At 39.3% G+C, this 17,213-nt stretch overlaps 1 protein-coding gene across 1 annotated transcript in view; it reads right to left on the bottom strand.

Annotated features, from left to right (window-relative positions):
- The window catches only part of HERC2 (HECT and RLD domain containing E3 ubiquitin protein ligase 2), a 127,478-nt gene that overhangs the window by 93,770 nt on the left and 16,495 nt on the right, over positions 1 to 17,213 (bottom strand). The window contains exons 5-16 of the mRNA XM_042458402.1: positions 14,359 to 14,578; positions 13,266 to 13,366; positions 10,808 to 10,964; positions 10,234 to 10,344; positions 9,897 to 10,068; positions 8,544 to 8,717; positions 7,269 to 7,457; positions 6,377 to 6,528; positions 5,359 to 5,516; positions 5,145 to 5,258; positions 3,451 to 3,702; positions 1,673 to 1,866 (exon numbers count right to left, since the gene is read on the bottom strand). Of these exons, the coding sequence (XP_042314336.1) occupies positions 1,673 to 1,866; positions 3,451 to 3,702; positions 5,145 to 5,258; positions 5,359 to 5,516; positions 6,377 to 6,528; positions 7,269 to 7,457; positions 8,544 to 8,717; positions 9,897 to 10,068; positions 10,234 to 10,344; positions 10,808 to 10,964; positions 13,266 to 13,366; positions 14,359 to 14,578 (1,994 nt within the window). The remainder of the gene's footprint in view (positions 1 to 1,672; positions 1,867 to 3,450; positions 3,703 to 5,144; positions 5,259 to 5,358; positions 5,517 to 6,376; positions 6,529 to 7,268; positions 7,458 to 8,543; positions 8,718 to 9,896; positions 10,069 to 10,233; positions 10,345 to 10,807; positions 10,965 to 13,265; positions 13,367 to 14,358; positions 14,579 to 17,213) is intronic.

Below are 17,213 nucleotides of genomic sequence, written 5' to 3'. Positions count from 1 at the left end.
TACCGTATTTTCCAGTGTACAAGATGACTTTTTGACCCTCTAAAATTGGGTCAAAAGTTAGGACCCGTCTGGTACGCCGGGTGCGCACGCTCGGCCGCCGGCTTCTCAGGCCTCCGAAGGCCTGGGAAGGTGGCACCCCTCACCAGCTTCTAAGGGACCTTTGGAGGCCCTTTAGAAACTGGCGCACGCGCTCTGGGGCCACCGGCCTCTCAGGCCTCCAAAGGCCCCTTCAATGCCGGCGCAAGGGTGCCAGCTTCCCAGGCCTCCAGAGGCCTGAGAGGCTAGCAGCCTTGCGCCATCCTCGAAGGGGCCTTCGGAGGCCCCTTAGAAGCCGGCGCACGTGCTCTGGGGCTGCCGGCCTCTCAGGCCTCCGGAGACCTGAGAAGCCTGCAGCCCCGCCAGGAACGGGTGGGACTTCCAGCCGCCTATGAACCCCAGAAGCCTTTGCGGCCGGAGGTCCCGCCCCTTCCTGGCCTCCCAACCAATTAGGGAGGCCACCGGCCAGAAGAAGGGGCGGGACTGCCGGCCTCAAAGGCTGCTGGAAGCCCCTCCACCTCCTCGCCTCTCAGTCCCGTCTCCATCCCTGCGCAATGTCGGCACCGGTGCCGGCATCACTCAGAGAAAGGGAGGAGGAAGAGGCGGCCCCGGCCCCTTCCCCGTGCAATGCACCAGCATCACTCGGGGAAAGGGAGGAGGTGGCCCCGGCCCCTTCCCTGCACTTTGCCACCGCTGGCATCGCTCAGGGAAAGGAGGAGGCAGCTCCAGCCCCTTCCCCACACGGCGCCGGCATCGCTTGGGGAAAGGGAGGAGGAGGCAGCCCTGCCCCCTTCCCTGCATGACACCGGCATTGCTTGGGGGAGGAGGAGGAGGAGGCAGCCCAACCAAAGGGGTTGCAACTACCAGGTTGGGAACCCCTGTTTTAGACTGTAAAGCCTGAGGGCAAGGAACTGACTAATTAAGAATTTGTAAGCCACTCTGAGAGCCTTTGTGGCTAAAGAGCTGGGTATAAATACTCCAAATAAATATAATAAATATAGGCCTCATGTTCATCTATATGACACTCAGCCTATTGGTGCAGCTTGTTCTTGAGGCAAAAAAGAAAAGGATAACAATGGACAGAAATTCAGAGCAGTCATTTCCTGCCTCTCATCTTTGTTCAAAGAAGGAAATATACCAATACTCTTAGATTTTCTCCATAAAGAAAAAAGCAGCTTGGAGGAAGAGATAAAAATATGACCTGCAGAGAACTGCTGCTCTGACTTGCAGGTTCACACAACTGCTTTGTGTAATGCACAGAGGGAATAGGCCATGCAGCTCAGTACTCCATGTATTTTAATCTTTGTTGGCCATCCATTATGTTAAATAAATGATCTGGGCTTTCAGTCCAAATTTACAATAAAAGCTAACAAGTATTCTGAATATAAATCAGAACTAATAAAAAAATCAAAGGGAGCAGGAGAAATATGACACATAAGAAAAATATGAGACATTAGAGATATGACACATAGAATAGATATACAAACAAGATTCAAAGACAAAATTGATAAGTTAGAATATATAACATTAAAAAGATATAAGAAACATGGTCATGTCACATAAATTATGGCATTATGTATTATTTCTTGCATTCTGAAACCATGCAGAAAATAGTGTGAAAAACATAGAAACCTACCTGGGCTGGCCCGCAAGCAATGCCAACAATATGCTTTGAATCTAATCCAGGAAGAGCAGTAGGCTCAGGTTTAGTGATCCTCAGTGTGTCAAAATGCTGGCATTGATCATTGCTTCCCCAGCTGTACACTTCACTATCTTCTGTGAGGGCTAAACAGTGAGTAGATCCAGCTGCTACATCTATCACTTTTTTCCCTTGGGGGAAAAAACACAAAATGATGAAGGGAATGGTCAAAGTTACAACTCTTTACAAAAACCAGATTAACGGAGAAGAATTAATTTTAACTGTTCTTAAAAAACAGTTTCATAGTAAGTGAAATTTTCATAAGTATATGAAATATATCTTGCAAAGTGTAACAAAAGACCATTAAGATTGTTCCCATTTGAACCAGTTGCTCCAGGTTTTGCTTTTTAGAAATCTTAAATATTTATTATAAAAAGAGCACTAGGAGAATGGGCAAAGGCTTAACTAACCAACCACTGTTTCCTACAGTGGCCAATCAGTTGCCTATGGGAAGCCCACAAGGAGGACATGAACACTCTACCACTTCTGTTTCCCAGTAACTGGTACTAAAAGGCTGGTTACCTCTGATCCTGGCGATAGCATACAACAACCATGACTGGCAGCCACTGATACATTTATTCTCCATGAATTGATCTAACTCTTTTAAAAGCCATCTAAGATTTTAATCCTCAACGTATCTTCCAGTAATAAATACTGTGTGCCCGCGTCATACACGGGCGCACCTTATGCTGCTTCCAGCATATACTGGAAGCCATGCTGGAAAAAGTTTTGGCACGCCCCAGAAGAAGTAATGGGGCATGCCCGCAGCATGCGTCCCACACTGCACCACGGGCACAAGCCCCATTCTTTCTAATGGAGGTCCAGCATATGTGGAATTTCCCTTATGCAGGGGGGTGGTCCGGAATGAATCCCCACATAAAGGCCCACTGTACCTAGTTTAACTATGTACTGTGTGATGAATCACTGTTTGTCAGTCTCAATTCCTTCTTTCATAGCTTCACTGGATGACTCTAGGTTCTAAGAGAAAAATAAGAATCTCCCTCTATGCATTTTCCACACCAAATTTGGGGAAATGCAGGCCCTTAAAACCATTTCTGAGGCCCCCAGGGCCAAAGCTTCTTCTGAAAAAAAAATTTTTTTCTCTTTTTTATTTTTCAAAGGCCCACACATCAACTTTGCCATGTCCCCTCCTACAGGGCTATTTTAGGCTCACAAGATTCCTATTTTAAAGAGGAAATCAACTTTGAAGGTCACAAAGGAAAATTTGAATGAAAAAAAATCCAAAAATTGTACAAGAAAATTCAGGAGAAATCCCCAACCTTTGGTAGTAGCACACCTTTGTTCCATGCTATTTTATCCAGTTCTACACTCACTTTTTTCTAAATAAAGACCCATAAGGATTACAATGTTTATAGCCTTTGAATTCTAGAGCTGTCTATTCATTTCTACTTTTTGCTTTGTTCTTTAATCTGTATTTTATCTATAAGAGGACTTCTCTTTATCATCACAGGACTGCTTAACATGCTCTGGAGCCTACAATAAGGGCCTCTACCAAAAACGTTTTGAAATTTACAAATGAACAGTATCCACTGAATTCACATACTTCTTGACATTCTCAAAGAACTTTAAAAGACTGTACAAAGGATTTATCTGATTCTTCATCAGCATGATTTCATCTTCTATAAGCTAATAATCATTTTCATTCATTTACCTATGACAGACATTGTTTCTAAAGTATAAAAGTCTTTACATACCTTGCAAACCTTCTAGCAGTTTGGGATATCGAACATGTTCTTCTGTTCCATGCCCAAGCCTCTGATTGTCACCCTTTCCCCAAGAGTAGACTTGCCCATCTTTTGTTAGAGCAACTGAAAACTGGCTCCCACAGCGTACTTTGACAACATCCAAGTCCTGGAGCTTTTCTATCAACTTGGGAGTTTTGCAACCATCACTGCCACCTCTTCCTAACTTCCCATAATCTCCATCACCCCAAGACCATACTTGACCTGGAAAAGTAGATCTCATTAGTAATAATGGGAGCAGAAGTAGCATTTTTATGTTTAGACAACAGACTACTACAAAACAAAATTACACAAAAAATTAAAAGCAAAAAAGAAATCGTTTACAACAAGTAGCCTATCATAAGGAAAAATTTAATATTTATAATGCAATTTTTTGTGATTTGAAATTTGAAAGGAAGCGTCAAAGTTTTTCATGATAAAGAACAAATCTGATTATTTAATACCAAGGAATTAATATGATTTCGATCAAATTTTCTTCTGACTGAATTTTTTTAAATGTACTTAAACGAAATCTAACCAGCATATCCTATACACAAACACACAATATTTAATTTCAAAGAAGTAGCTGTGTTAGTCTCTTGCAACATAAAAAGGAGGTAGGGAGGGGGATAAGGAATGTTGTAGCATCTTTAATACTAACAGGTTTGTATTTTTCTATGAGCTTTCATGGCTATAAACCCACGTCATCCAAAGAAGTGGCCTTATATCCACAAAAGATCATGCAAAAATTATTTTAAAAGATACATTCCGCTTTTCCTCTATCTCTCCCTCCTTTTCTTCTTTTTATTCACCAAATTGCTTGAACACTGAATTAAGTTCACACATCATTTTTACACTAGGAAACACATTCATGCTGCCTGTCTTCTTGTATATGAATCTGCCCTTCCTGTGTTCTCAAAGCCTTCTCTCATGCTACCACTGCAAGGGACAGGACCACAGCAGCACCATAATTTGAGAAATCATACATCAGAGAAATTAAATTAGCCCCTCCTTATTTATCAGAGCTTCTTTCTCCTTACCTTCCCACTTGCGCCCTCTGTTCTGGTATTCAAGGTCTGCTGTCCCAGCCAAGGATTTTCACTGCCCCGTCCCGGATCCATCCCTTTTCACTTGCTGCCCCTCACTCCTGGAACCTCCTTCCCCCGCGAGCACAAGTCATCACCTCTTTAACCAGCTTCAAAACTTAGTTAAAGACTATACTGTTCAGGGAAGCATCCCCAGGCATTATATGATTGTTATCTAATGTTACTTTAATTTGTTTTCTGCCTTGTTTTATTGAGTGTTAACATGTATTATAGTTAATTATTTTTGTAGAATGTATGCCATAGGCAGATTTATTTTATCTATTTTATGTGACTGTATGTACAGCACTGTGTAAATTTACAGCACTATATAAATAAGGCTTAAGAAGTAGTAGTAGTAGTAGTTTACTGAGCATTTGTTGCTTCTAAGGGGCTGATAGGTGGTTCTTGTGGCCAAAAAGGAATTCTATGAATATTTTAATAAACCTTTTGAAAGATGGAATTAAAAATTGTTCATTCTAATATAATAATCCAAAGGGAAGCAGAAAACGTAAAAACACAGGCCCACAATTATTATAATGGAACTAAAACTATCAGACTAATTTTGCTGGCTGTGTCACTAACCATTCTCAGTCACTGCGAGCGTCTGAGCATCACCACTTCCACAAGATACATCAATGACCTTCAATCCTTTCAGTCCAGTGACCAACACAGGGATTGTCTGATCTTCACTGGAACCTTCAAAACAAAACAAAAATAAGATGCCTATAGTCAAACTGACAGATTTCAACATTGCAATTTCATAGCTTAAAAGCTAAAGGAACTAACATAAACATACCATGACCGAGTCTGCCATAGTTCCCTCGACCCCATGTGTACAACTCTCCTTCAGCAGTGATTGCAGCACTATAGGTACTTCCACATGCAATATGCACAACATGTTTTCCAGCCTGTTTCCCGGACAAAGCAGAAATCATCTTCGGTTCTTCTAAAGGTCTACAGAGGTAGGGAGTGGAGTGTGGACCAAGACAACATAAAGTGAGAAGAATTAATTGGCCACATATATAGTATTGTAGGGCTATATTAAGTACACAACATGTACGTAATGCCAGCTACTTAAGGAAATAAACATTTTTTTTAAAAGTCAAGATTTCAAGACAATGGAAGAAGCCTACCAAGAGATTTGTTGATACCTCTTGTCTTATGCCCCTCCAAACCAGAGCAAATAATTTTATTGCTTAAAAGAAATATTTTGTTTCTTCATGATACAACCATCACACTATTGGTGCAGAACTTTGCAACAGGATGGATGAGTGTCAAAAAGAATTCATTTCTCTCTCTCTCTCTCTCTCTCTCTCTCTCTCTCTCTCTCTCTCTCATTTAAGCGCTTGTATTCCAACAGGCACCAATTATTAGGGTAGCTTCAGCATTGGCTAAATGACTTCTAGGCTACTGCCTCTTTTCCAAAAAAGAAATAAAATCTGACAGAAAGTAGATTACTTAGGTGGACTGCACGGAAGCATCCTGTTGACCTCATAATAGATCAATGTGCATCAGAATTACAAGGCAGAAACACAACTGTCCATTTAGCATGTTGAATATAAAATAAAACTGCAAGGTACACAAAATCATGCAAGTTTAAAATCTTCATAGCAGAGTCAGAATAAGGTGCCCTGTTTTATTTGATTTCACTGTGCAAATAAAAACAAAATAGTATTTTGAGACTTCCAAAATAGGCTTCCACTGCAGTTGGCCCTTACAGAACACCCATTACATAATTCTAGTCTTAATATCTAGTGGGAGGAGGAAGCATTTAACTGTCAGGCTGATTGTAACTGGTGTTCTAGGACACTTACACAGTATCTCCGTGGCCCAGTCGCCCACCATCTCCACATCCCCAAGAGAAAACTTCTCCAGTTGCTGCCAGAGCAAGGTAGTGGTGGCCATCAGAATGTGCTGCAATCTTGATAATGTTTCGTGAAGCAAGACTTTGCACCAGTTGTGGTCCCTATGTTGAACACACATACAGTTTTACAATAAGCTTTGCTGCAAAATGGAGAAATAGATCTTGTACAGAGAAATCATTGTTATGTCTGGACAAAGAAAAAGAGCTTCAATAAAAATGGTATCTTAAAAAGTATCAATAGCTAAAACCTTTTCACTCAAAATGTTTATTTAAAACTCCAAAGTCCAAACAGCAGACAATGAGGGAAAGCCATGATCAGCTGAACTGATTTTATAAAAATTTCAAATCTGTCCAAATGTCACAATGGATTGGCTTATTTAGCAAGGCAGAGTTAAATGTTTTCTCTCCTATACAAATCTTAAATAAGCCACGGATGAGAAAACAAATAATTACAATATTTTGTCTCTCCTTCTCCCTTTCAAAAGCTAAAGAGTAAGTTCCTGGCAGGTGAAGAATTAATCAGGGAACCAGAGTGGATGGGAAACATTAATCCTCAGTCCCCAATTCAATATTAATTCCAAACATCTGATTTTAAGACTAGAAAAAACAGATGTGTAATCAGCTCTTTAAAGACTCTGAACAGCTCTATTTGACAAGAACTTTATAACAATTTTTTCTTAAACCAATTACAAAGATAACAAACACCTCATTAAAAAAACATAGATGCTGATTTTCCTATTGAAACCACACCTCTTTTACAGAAATACTAATTTAACAGAAGATATCAGACATTAGTTATACATTACTAAGAATATATTAGGAAGTTAGGAGAGGTCACCTACCAGTGTGTCACTATTGTATGCTTGTGTGTAAACACGTCCATTTCTAGATAAAATTAAAAAACGCTTCTCTGCACAAGCAATCTGTGTAACTCCAAAATTGGCAAGTCCTTCACACTGAACTGGACCACTCACATTGGCATAATATTTCCATCCAATTAAACCCCATGCTATGACCTCTTGCAAAGAACCCTGAAAGGCAATTCATTGTTTCAAAAAATAACATTTAATACCTTGGTTTAGAATGCATTAGGATCACTTATTAACAATTATATTAGCTCAACCAATTTTCATTTAGCATCAGATATATGCATCCAAAACAGAGCAAGAGAAATGAGACAACAACTTCCCAGCACTACGTGGAGGTACAACAGGTCAGAAAGGTCAGACTTACTTTCCTATATCAGTGTTTATTTTAAACATGTTTTTCAATAGTAGTTTACTCCCTCAATACTACATTTAAACACGTTCAAAAGTTTGGTTGCAACTCTGTGCATGTGTGTGTAGACATGCACACATGCCTTCAAATCACCTGTTCACTTATGGCAACCACCATTAATTTCATGGGGCTTTTTAAAGCAGTTTCTTCTTCTGAAATACAGCCAATAGCACCTGGTTTTCGTTGGCACTCTCTCATTCAAGTACTAACCAACCAGGGCTGACCCTACTTAGCTTCCAAGATCAGACAGGATTTAGGTCACTTTCAGCAAATTGCTAGTCCCAACCAGAACAGAATAATTGAATCAGCTGTTGAATAATGAGTCAACATTTATGTAAACCCCACTGATTCAATGAATTTACTCTAGAATTTGCATCTGTACCAAGACCTTCGTTCATATTTGTTCATTTTGCCCAATTATTGTGAGAAGGATCCAGAAGATAAGCAGGTACAGTTCCAGTTCACACTCAAGGGCCACCAAGTCTTCTCTTTCAGTTGCAGTTTTTCATCTCATCACTTTCCCCATGCATCTCCAGAAAGTCAGTTGCTTCAATTACAGCATGCTCACCACTAGAAAAATAAATTCACTAAGCCTTCCAAACTGCATGACAGTCTGCCTGCTGAAATTGAGGAGAGAGTCTAAAGCAGTTTGTTGTGCAGCATAGGAACCGTTGTCCAATGTCAAACATTATACTGGGCTAGACTGTATACATTTGCATGGGCTGAAACAACTCTCCAGCTCCACCCCTCTCTCAATTTTAAATTGCTTAAAATTTTTCCATTAACTGTTGATTAATCTATCAATAAAACCTTTTTACTGGATAGCATATGCACATTACCTTATGTGATGTTGGAGAACTGCATTGGGGAGGCATACAGGGAGTGGCTAGTCGATCTAGGTGAGCCATAATCACAACTGCTGTTTGCCTTAAATCAATTGCTAGTTCATTGTCCTGTGGCAGTATCAGATACCGTAGGAAGTTTTCATTTGGACTTAATGGGTAAGACAGCATCTAAAATAAAAATTAAGAGCTTTTAAAGTATGTTCTCTTAAACTATGCAACATTTAAAGAGTTGCCTCGATGTGTTTTTTGTTGAAATAATGGGTGATCCCCTAATTAAAGCTTTCTATTAAAGCTTTCTAAGCTTACTATTAAAGCTTTCAAGAGCTGTTATATAACTTAATGAGTTTTAAATTGTATATTAATTCCCACTGTTAAAGAAACCCCAACATTTATGGAACATTTTTTTTTTGGGGGGGGACCCTGCTTGAGACAAAACTGATGTATGTGGGCAAATGTTGGAAGCTTGGGAGTCACACTAACACCCATGAGACCTTGGAAAGCTCCAACCTCCACTGCCACCCCGCCAATAAAATTAATTCTTTTTTAACAACTAGATGTAACCAAATGTCACTTCCTATTTAGCTCCTGTCTTTAAAAGTCTTTGCCTGGCAGTACAGTGACCCAAGAAGGCACAAACACATGGAGAAAATACCATTATGCCTCCATGCCTCCAAAGGGCATTGGGGGATGGGAATACTACTGGGGCCACCGAACATCCTTGGAGTGCCCCATGAAACTGCACTTTGCCCACTCTAGTATACAGTATATTATGGATACATATTTAATGCCTTTCCCTTGTCAAGAGAAACAATGTTTCCAAATGTTTTCAGTTTGCACTTCACCCTACTTTATTTTCTTTGTACACAAAGTTCACAAATGATTTCAGGGAAATTGTAGATATATGTAAAGTGCTACCTATAATGGATTCAATAACTTTGATTTAAAGTAAAGTTAAGATGCACATTCTCAGAATCAATGAAATGCTGAAGTGCTGACTGAATCAATTATGGTCCTGAAGACCACATGCATAGAAAGGCAGGCAGTGGGCTGCACAGACATATTTCATCAGACAAGGATGGAGAGGGTTAGGCCTCCCCACCCTGCCTGCTGAAATCAAGAGACTGGTGAGAGTTGCAGACTGCTGGTCTCCATACTATTAGTAATCTGTTTGAGGAGACTGAAACAAAACAGCAATATGTTCCCCTAGCCACCCAATGGTTCTTCAGCTAAGCAGTGGAAAAAAGCAATAAGGCAAAGGTGGGGCAAGTTGAGGCCCCATGAGTCACACAAATAATAGTTAAGGGCAACTGCAGTCCACAATTTACCATTAATGAGAGATGTACCTACCTGAAGTTCTTCTTCAGTATTGTTCATCTCTTTATTACAAATTATATTCTGGAATCTTTGCAGGAGAGGAAGGAGGGGGGCACTAGTTCCCTGTGCTGATCGTTCATTATCTGTTTCCCGGGTGCCACTGTCCCAGAGTTGAAGCAACAGCATAACAGCAGACAACATTTGGCTGGTGGGGAGAAGAATCAACACAGCTGAGTATGTGGAACAGATAATTGCCCTTTCAATTTTATTTTATTTTATAAGGAATACACACACACAATGTTAACCATGCTGTTATAAAGACTGAATGGGGTCATAAAACTGTAAAAAGATTCTGTTTTCCCATGCTTACCTTAGTGTGCCTCTCTGGACAGCTAATTCTAGCAATATAGCAAGTGCCAAGTGTTGGTCTTGCAAAGGAATGCTTCCTGATCCTTTTGAACCTGGGGTTCCATGGATATCTCTAATATAAAGTAGAAATCAACTTTGTTAAAAATTAATATGCCAAAATAAGTAAATAAAAACCTCTGTGTTACATAGTATTTTTACACAAAAACATTTTAAAATACAGCTAAGCCACACTGTTTTTAATGTTCCAGTTTCTTTTCCAGTAGTCTATTAATCCAACATTACTTCTCCTCCACACTTACCTGCATTTATAGAATATGAATAAATCCAGGATATGCATTTTTAAAGAAATGGGAAGAAAGATGTATAAGCTAGAGTTCACATTAACTTATAGCAATCACAAGACTTTTAAAAGGAAAAACTCAAAAATATCTAACATCAGTTGCCTCATTGTTCAAGCACAGAACACAGGGGCAGAAAATATATCCAGCTAAAAACATTCAAAATAATTTTTCATCTTGAAACCTTACAACAGTATCCACACACCAATTAAAAGAACATTTAAAGAAGAAACTTACCCAGTCACAACAGACCTTAGAAATTTAGTTGCTCTCTCCACAACTTCCAGCCATACAGATGATACTGTTCCTTCATCAAAGAGTGATGCTTCAGGTAGTGCTCTCAGGGCATCAAGAGACTCTTGTAACAATTCACTGCAAAGATCTGCATCCTCACCTAACAATTGCATACAACATGTTTGCTACATTAGGGAAATACAGCCCAACTTAAGTTGATATTATGCCATCAAACCAGATCTGCAAATATACTCTTAGAATTCAGCCAATAAATTGAAGAGCCACATCTGTACTACAATTCTGTGGCTATGACAAGAGGATAAAGAAAATAAAATGAGAATAAAGCACACACTGTTCTACAAATTTAAGCCAAAAACACAAGTAGCACATACTCACAGAAGTATTCACACACAATTGCTTTGACTTTTCCACATTCAATGCATTACAACGCAGCATTGAAACAGATTTTAGCTGTCATTGGCCCATTACAGACCACCTAAAAGCGGCCAAACTGCGCGGTTCCCGGACGCAGCAAGAAAGAAGTGCCGAAACGGCACTTCTTTCTGCGCCCTGGAAGTGGCGCCGCGAGGCGCTAGTCTCACACTCACGGCGTCACTTCCAGTGTGCGATGTCCGGACGCTACGTGTCCGCGACGTCAAAATGGCGGCCGCCGTGTAGACGGGCGCCACCATTTTGTACCGACTCGGTCCATACTAGGGTTGAGGGGCGCCTGGAAGGGACGCCCCTTCTCAACCCTAATACGCCCCTTCCTAACCCTAGCACGCCCCTTCGGCGCGTCTGTAACGCACCATTGTTAATACTTAATGTACACAAGATACTCAATGCTGTCAAGGTACAAACTGTCACTTGCTGTTTGTGTAAAGCACAGCAACGAAGAGGACAATGGTAACGCTGAAGAAGCTGTGGAGCTCTGCAGATGGGAGAACCTGTCCAAGGGTCATCTATCACCCAGGTGTTCCACAAAGCTGGGGTGCATGGAACAACAGTGAAGAAAAAATCAATTGCTGAATCAAGCCCATATTAAAGCCTGTGGGTTTTTTGTCTGTTTGTTTGTTTTTGTTTTTTTGCAAAGATAGAGCAAACATGTTGGGGAAAGTTTTTCTGGTATGATGTCACCCAAGTTAAACTTCTAGGTATTACTACAAACTTTGATGTGCAAAGCCAACCACACTCATTGCCCTGAGAACATCATTACCATGGTGGGGGCAGCCTTGCATTGTCCAGAATACTTTTCCTCAGCAGGAGCGTGGGAAACTGATTAGAAGTGAAGCAAGATGGATGGAGTGAAATATAGGGTTTTTCTGGAGGAAATCCTCGTTCGGATTGCAAGGGACCTGGGATTGGGGCAAAGCTTCACCATCCAGTAGGACAATTACCCTAAACATATAGCTAAAGTAGTTTAAAAACAGGAAGCTGAATGCCTTAAGAATGGCCCAGTAAATGCTCAGACCTCAACCTGATGGAAATTTTGTGTCAAGACTTAGAAGTAGCTATTTGCCAATGGCCCTGCTCAACCTGAAAGCTGGAGTAATTTTGCCAATAAGAATGTGCAAAAATAGGAGGAACCAGATGCACAAAGTTGATAGTGACTTATCCAATGACCCTCACATAATAGCTACGACAGATATTTCTACCAAGTATTCACTCAGGGGGATGAATACCTGTGCAATCACCTAGTAGCAGTTTGTTTTTGTTTACTTAATTATTCATCCACAATAAAAATATCTAATATCTTCACAGTATTGATTATCTTGTGTACCTCAGGCCAACGTGTCAATTAAATCCATTTCATTTCCAAGCTTTAAGACAGCAAAATCTGGAAAAGTTGTATAGTAAATAAATCTGAAAAGCACTGTAATTCAGAAACACAAGGCCTTTGACCCACTGGATGTTTTGGCCTACAAACTGCCAGAACTCCTCATGAAGGGTAAGTCAATGTGCGAGCTGTGGGCCAAACATCTGGAAAACCAAGATTTCTCCATCCCTCATGTAACTAATTCTATACACCCAAGGAAGCCTCACACTTTCCTGCTAAATAGCAAACTCACCAATGGACCAGAGCTTTCAAAAATTAGGATACTTTGCACAAGCAACTGAGAGTACAAAAATTCTTAAAGTAGCATTTTACATCTTCCATTTGAAAATAAGGTATAAATGCAACTTACTGTCTCTCAGCCTCAGAGCTGTATCCTCCAAATGAAAATGGTCTAGGCAATCAAGTTAAGAGTCACACTGCCATGATCCTTAAGAATATGCTAAATTCATAATGCTTAGGTTGCAATACCATACGAATTTATCTGGGACTAAGATCCACTGAATTCAATGAGAATTCAGCGGAACTTCTTTTATAGATGCTTACAGGATTGTAAGGTAAAAGACCTAAATTAAAACAAAACATTTAGATAACAATCCTATTAATAATAGCGCTGTCCAATTATACCTGATCTCCAAGCTCTCCGCAGGAATGCAAAAGCAAATGAAAGAGCAGCTCTTGATCCTACACGAGCAAGACCTTCTACACCTTTGCCAATAGGTCTGGGACTGAAAGAGAAGAACACAATACATTTACTTAAATTAAACATCTGTGCAAACATTCTTAAAAATACTGGAGGTATTCAGGTAGATTCTAGTTGATTGCCTAAGCAGAAAAATTAACCTCCTATGCTCAGTTGAAATGAAGAAAAATATTATTAAGTATCAAAGGACACTTCTATGGAACCCTGGCTCCAATTTACCAACTATATACTACCAATCACTTTTGTACACAAAGTTAACCATAATCTAATTTAAAGCTGTGGAGTAGGAGATGACAATTTCTAATTGATTATACTATGTACATGGTAAATGGTCACTATGCTGCAAACAAAAACAGAGAGAAGTGGGGGTAATTACAAATATACACAATATTTCATTAAGTATTTGACTAGAAAAATTATTTTTTAAAAATGTTAAACCTTAAGAAGCCAGACCAAATGTTCCATCTATGGTATAGCACCAAGAAACAGCTCTACCACATTTCTAGCCAGGAACATATGAACAGCCGCGCAAGACATCTGTATCCTTGATCATAAAATATCAATACAAACTGCCAATAAATACCTTCCTTTACCTTCCCCTAGTAAAGTGGAAAACAGTAAGGAAGGAGGAAGACTGCACTACAAGAGGATTAATTCGATCAAGAACATCATGACCCTGACTTTGTAAGACTTGAGCAGGGCAGCTGATGACCAGGGCTCTTGAAAGTCTCTCATTTATAGTGTTGCCCTAAGTCAAATTTACAGTAGTAACAAACTACAACTTTTCCTTACACTAAGGAACAACATACCAACTGTCTCAGCTCTGAGTAAAGGAAAAATCAGCTCAAAATGCTAGTCTTAGCTAGAGTGGACATTTTTAATCAACTGCTGAAAGGTTATCCAATACTTATGTAAATTCTAATGACTGAGTGGGTCTAGCAACTGAATTTAGGCCTCAAGTAACAGAACAAAGGGGTGGGGGGAGGAGGAAAGAGATTTCTTTGAACAGGTTTTTACCTTTTCTTGTCCACAGCGGGCAAAGGAATATTGCTGCTTTTCCACTTAACCTTGACATTGTCTTGAAGAACAGTCCTATTTAATGCAATAAAATAGCGTTCTAAGATCGCAAGTCTCTGTTTTAGTCTCAGGGCAGAGAGTGTTGTGGTAGCAGTTTTCTTGGCTAGAGCTTGCTGCTCCTTCACCAGGACATAAAGGCACTCTTTCAACTCATTCACATCTAGAACAAAAAAGATTTATATTACTTATGCAATATATAGTATTGAGCATATTATATATAAAGCTGAATTTAATTTGAAGAAATTTGATGGTTCAGGATAATAAAAGAAATAAAATGCACTCTTTATTATTTAGAAGTACAGGTTTGTTTGTTTTTCTAATTTATTTTCAGAGTACACTGGTGCCTCGGGTTACGAAATTAATTCGTTCCGCCATTCCTTTCGTAACCCGAAAATTTCGTAACCCGAAAAGGCTTTCCGTTAGCACTGGAAAGCCTATAGCTGCACTTTGCAGCATTTGAATTTCACGCCGAAATGAATTTCGTAACCCGAAAAATATTTCGTAACCCGAAACAGTTTTTGCCAATCCAACTTTTTCGTATCCCGGAAATTTCGTAACCCGATCATTTCGTATCCCGAGGCACCAGTGTACAATGCAAGGAAATGTTAAATCAAGTTGTCCAATGGATATACTTTGTTTATTGCTATATTTACTTCATTTATGGAACGGAATGCTATGATGGCATGCTATCTTAATCTATGTAAGGTTTATTCTAATTTTTTTTCTCTACAAAAAGCCAAAAGGCTGGTACCAAAGTGATGTTTCTCCCTGATCTGCCCAACACCACATGTTATTTAGTACTGACCAAACAGTACATTGTAGAAAGTGAGAGATTGGCTGAAGATACATTGCAACTATCTAGAGGTACACTGGCACTTGGGACAGAACCTATACCAAAATACAGGTCATGGTGTAGATCATTACAAATTCTGGTGAAGAAAACTAGACGTTTCTAGATACAAGGAATGCCTATGTATGAAAAAGGAGTGTGGAAGGTAGCTGACAACAGTTACAGCAACACAGTGCAACACAAAGCAGCTGGACATATCTTCAGGTACAGCTCTTCCTTGGTCACAGATAGAGCAGTCAAGTAGTTACTGGAAATAATATACTATTAATATCAATTTACAAAAACTGAACATTAACAGTTCTTTTTAATTTTTAATGTTTTTATCTTTACCACTATGGGTCAGTCTTGGGATACACTGATTAATGAACTAGATGACAGGTTAAAAGACCAGTAACCCAATCAAAGAAGCAATGAAGTTAAAAGCCAGGTCTCAACCACACAAAGGGCTTAACCTTTAGTTTGCATTTCCTATCTATTTCCCCAATTAGATTGCTTAGAAGAGAAAACATAAAAAATGAGGTATTTGCATCACACAATAGGGCAAACAGCAGTGAGAAGAACTGGCATGGAGATACATTCCCCCTTCCCCTACATGGGTCCAATTCATGGTCTTTTTCTCTGTGTGGGTTCTTTTCAGACAAGTGAAGAAGATACAAAACAATTATGTCTCAGATTTATGGAGTGTCGTCATCTGTTTTGACCTGCAAGCACTTGATGTCTGATAAATATCAAGCACTATTTCAGTTAATCCTGGGTAACTGACCCAGATTTTAAGCAACACCACAATTTTGAGCTGTATGAGTAATTCTAAACAAGACTCACCACCGTTAAGACCGTTAATTTTGTATTTGTAATGTTCAGTAATAACTCTTCAGATGGTATGACCTGTTTCCATAGAAAAATATATAATCTGAAAGATGTCTGGATGATGAGGAATATCCAGCCATATTCCGCAAATGACTAAGGAATTTCTCTCACATTGCAGAATGGCCTCAACATGTATGCAACATTACTACTACTCAGTTTTGCTGCCTTGTGACAACTACATGACAGAACAGAGTCAGGGCATAAGCTGCTGTTACCATAACACCTCTCAAAGTTTATTTTGTAAACAAAATCCCAAGGGAACATACTGCAGCTCATAGACACGTGCATGTCAGCATTTTGCAACCGTAACTCCTGTCCAATATCAGTAGCATGTCTATGTTGCTGAAGAACTAGTGAAACAGTCACAACTAAAAATTAAAGAAAAAGCCGGTTGGGACTAATACAAATTGTAGTCCATTACATCTGTACGATAACAGGTCAATGAAAGCGGTAATGAACTTGCTAAGTAGGAAGATGACATCTCCAAACACACCAAAGTATAGACTGGCATGGTTTGAAACACAATCTTGATATTAAATTATATGATTGTATGAAAGAGATTCACTTTTAGCAAAAAAATCAGAGTTCACTGATTAAATTTATGAAGAAGCCTTTTGCTTTAAGCCATTATTTTCCAAACAGCGCTACATAGACATCATGCAGTCTCAATACTTTAATAAAGAAAATAATCTAATTACACCTCAGCAACCTTAACTTTGATTACTGAATGCAAATTCCTACATGCAACATGCCATGCTGAACTGTACAATTTCAGCGTCTGAATAACAGCAAGTATTTTCGCTTAATATAAAAATTCAGCAAATAAACCAATGAGCCAAAACTAGAAATTAGTAAATTTGTAGTTTTTGCTGATTATTTTGGAGAATATATTTGAATATATAAATTATACACTATTTTGTTCTCTTGACCATCAGTTATAATAGGATGCAAATTAGACAAGGCGAGATCCAAAATTAGGTAGAACTGCAGCAGACCCACGAAAAACACAAGGAATTAACCTACTCTTGACAACATCCAGATTCAACCTATAATGCAGAAATCTGCAAACACAATCTTC

The sequence above is a fragment of the Sceloporus undulatus genome, chromosome 3, assembly GCF_019175285.1.
Source record: "Sceloporus undulatus isolate JIND9_A2432 ecotype Alabama chromosome 3, SceUnd_v1.1, whole genome shotgun sequence".
NCBI classification, from domain to species: domain Eukaryota; kingdom Metazoa; phylum Chordata; class Lepidosauria; order Squamata; family Phrynosomatidae; genus Sceloporus; species Sceloporus undulatus.
This window is presented reverse-complemented; position numbering and strand designations above follow the sequence as displayed.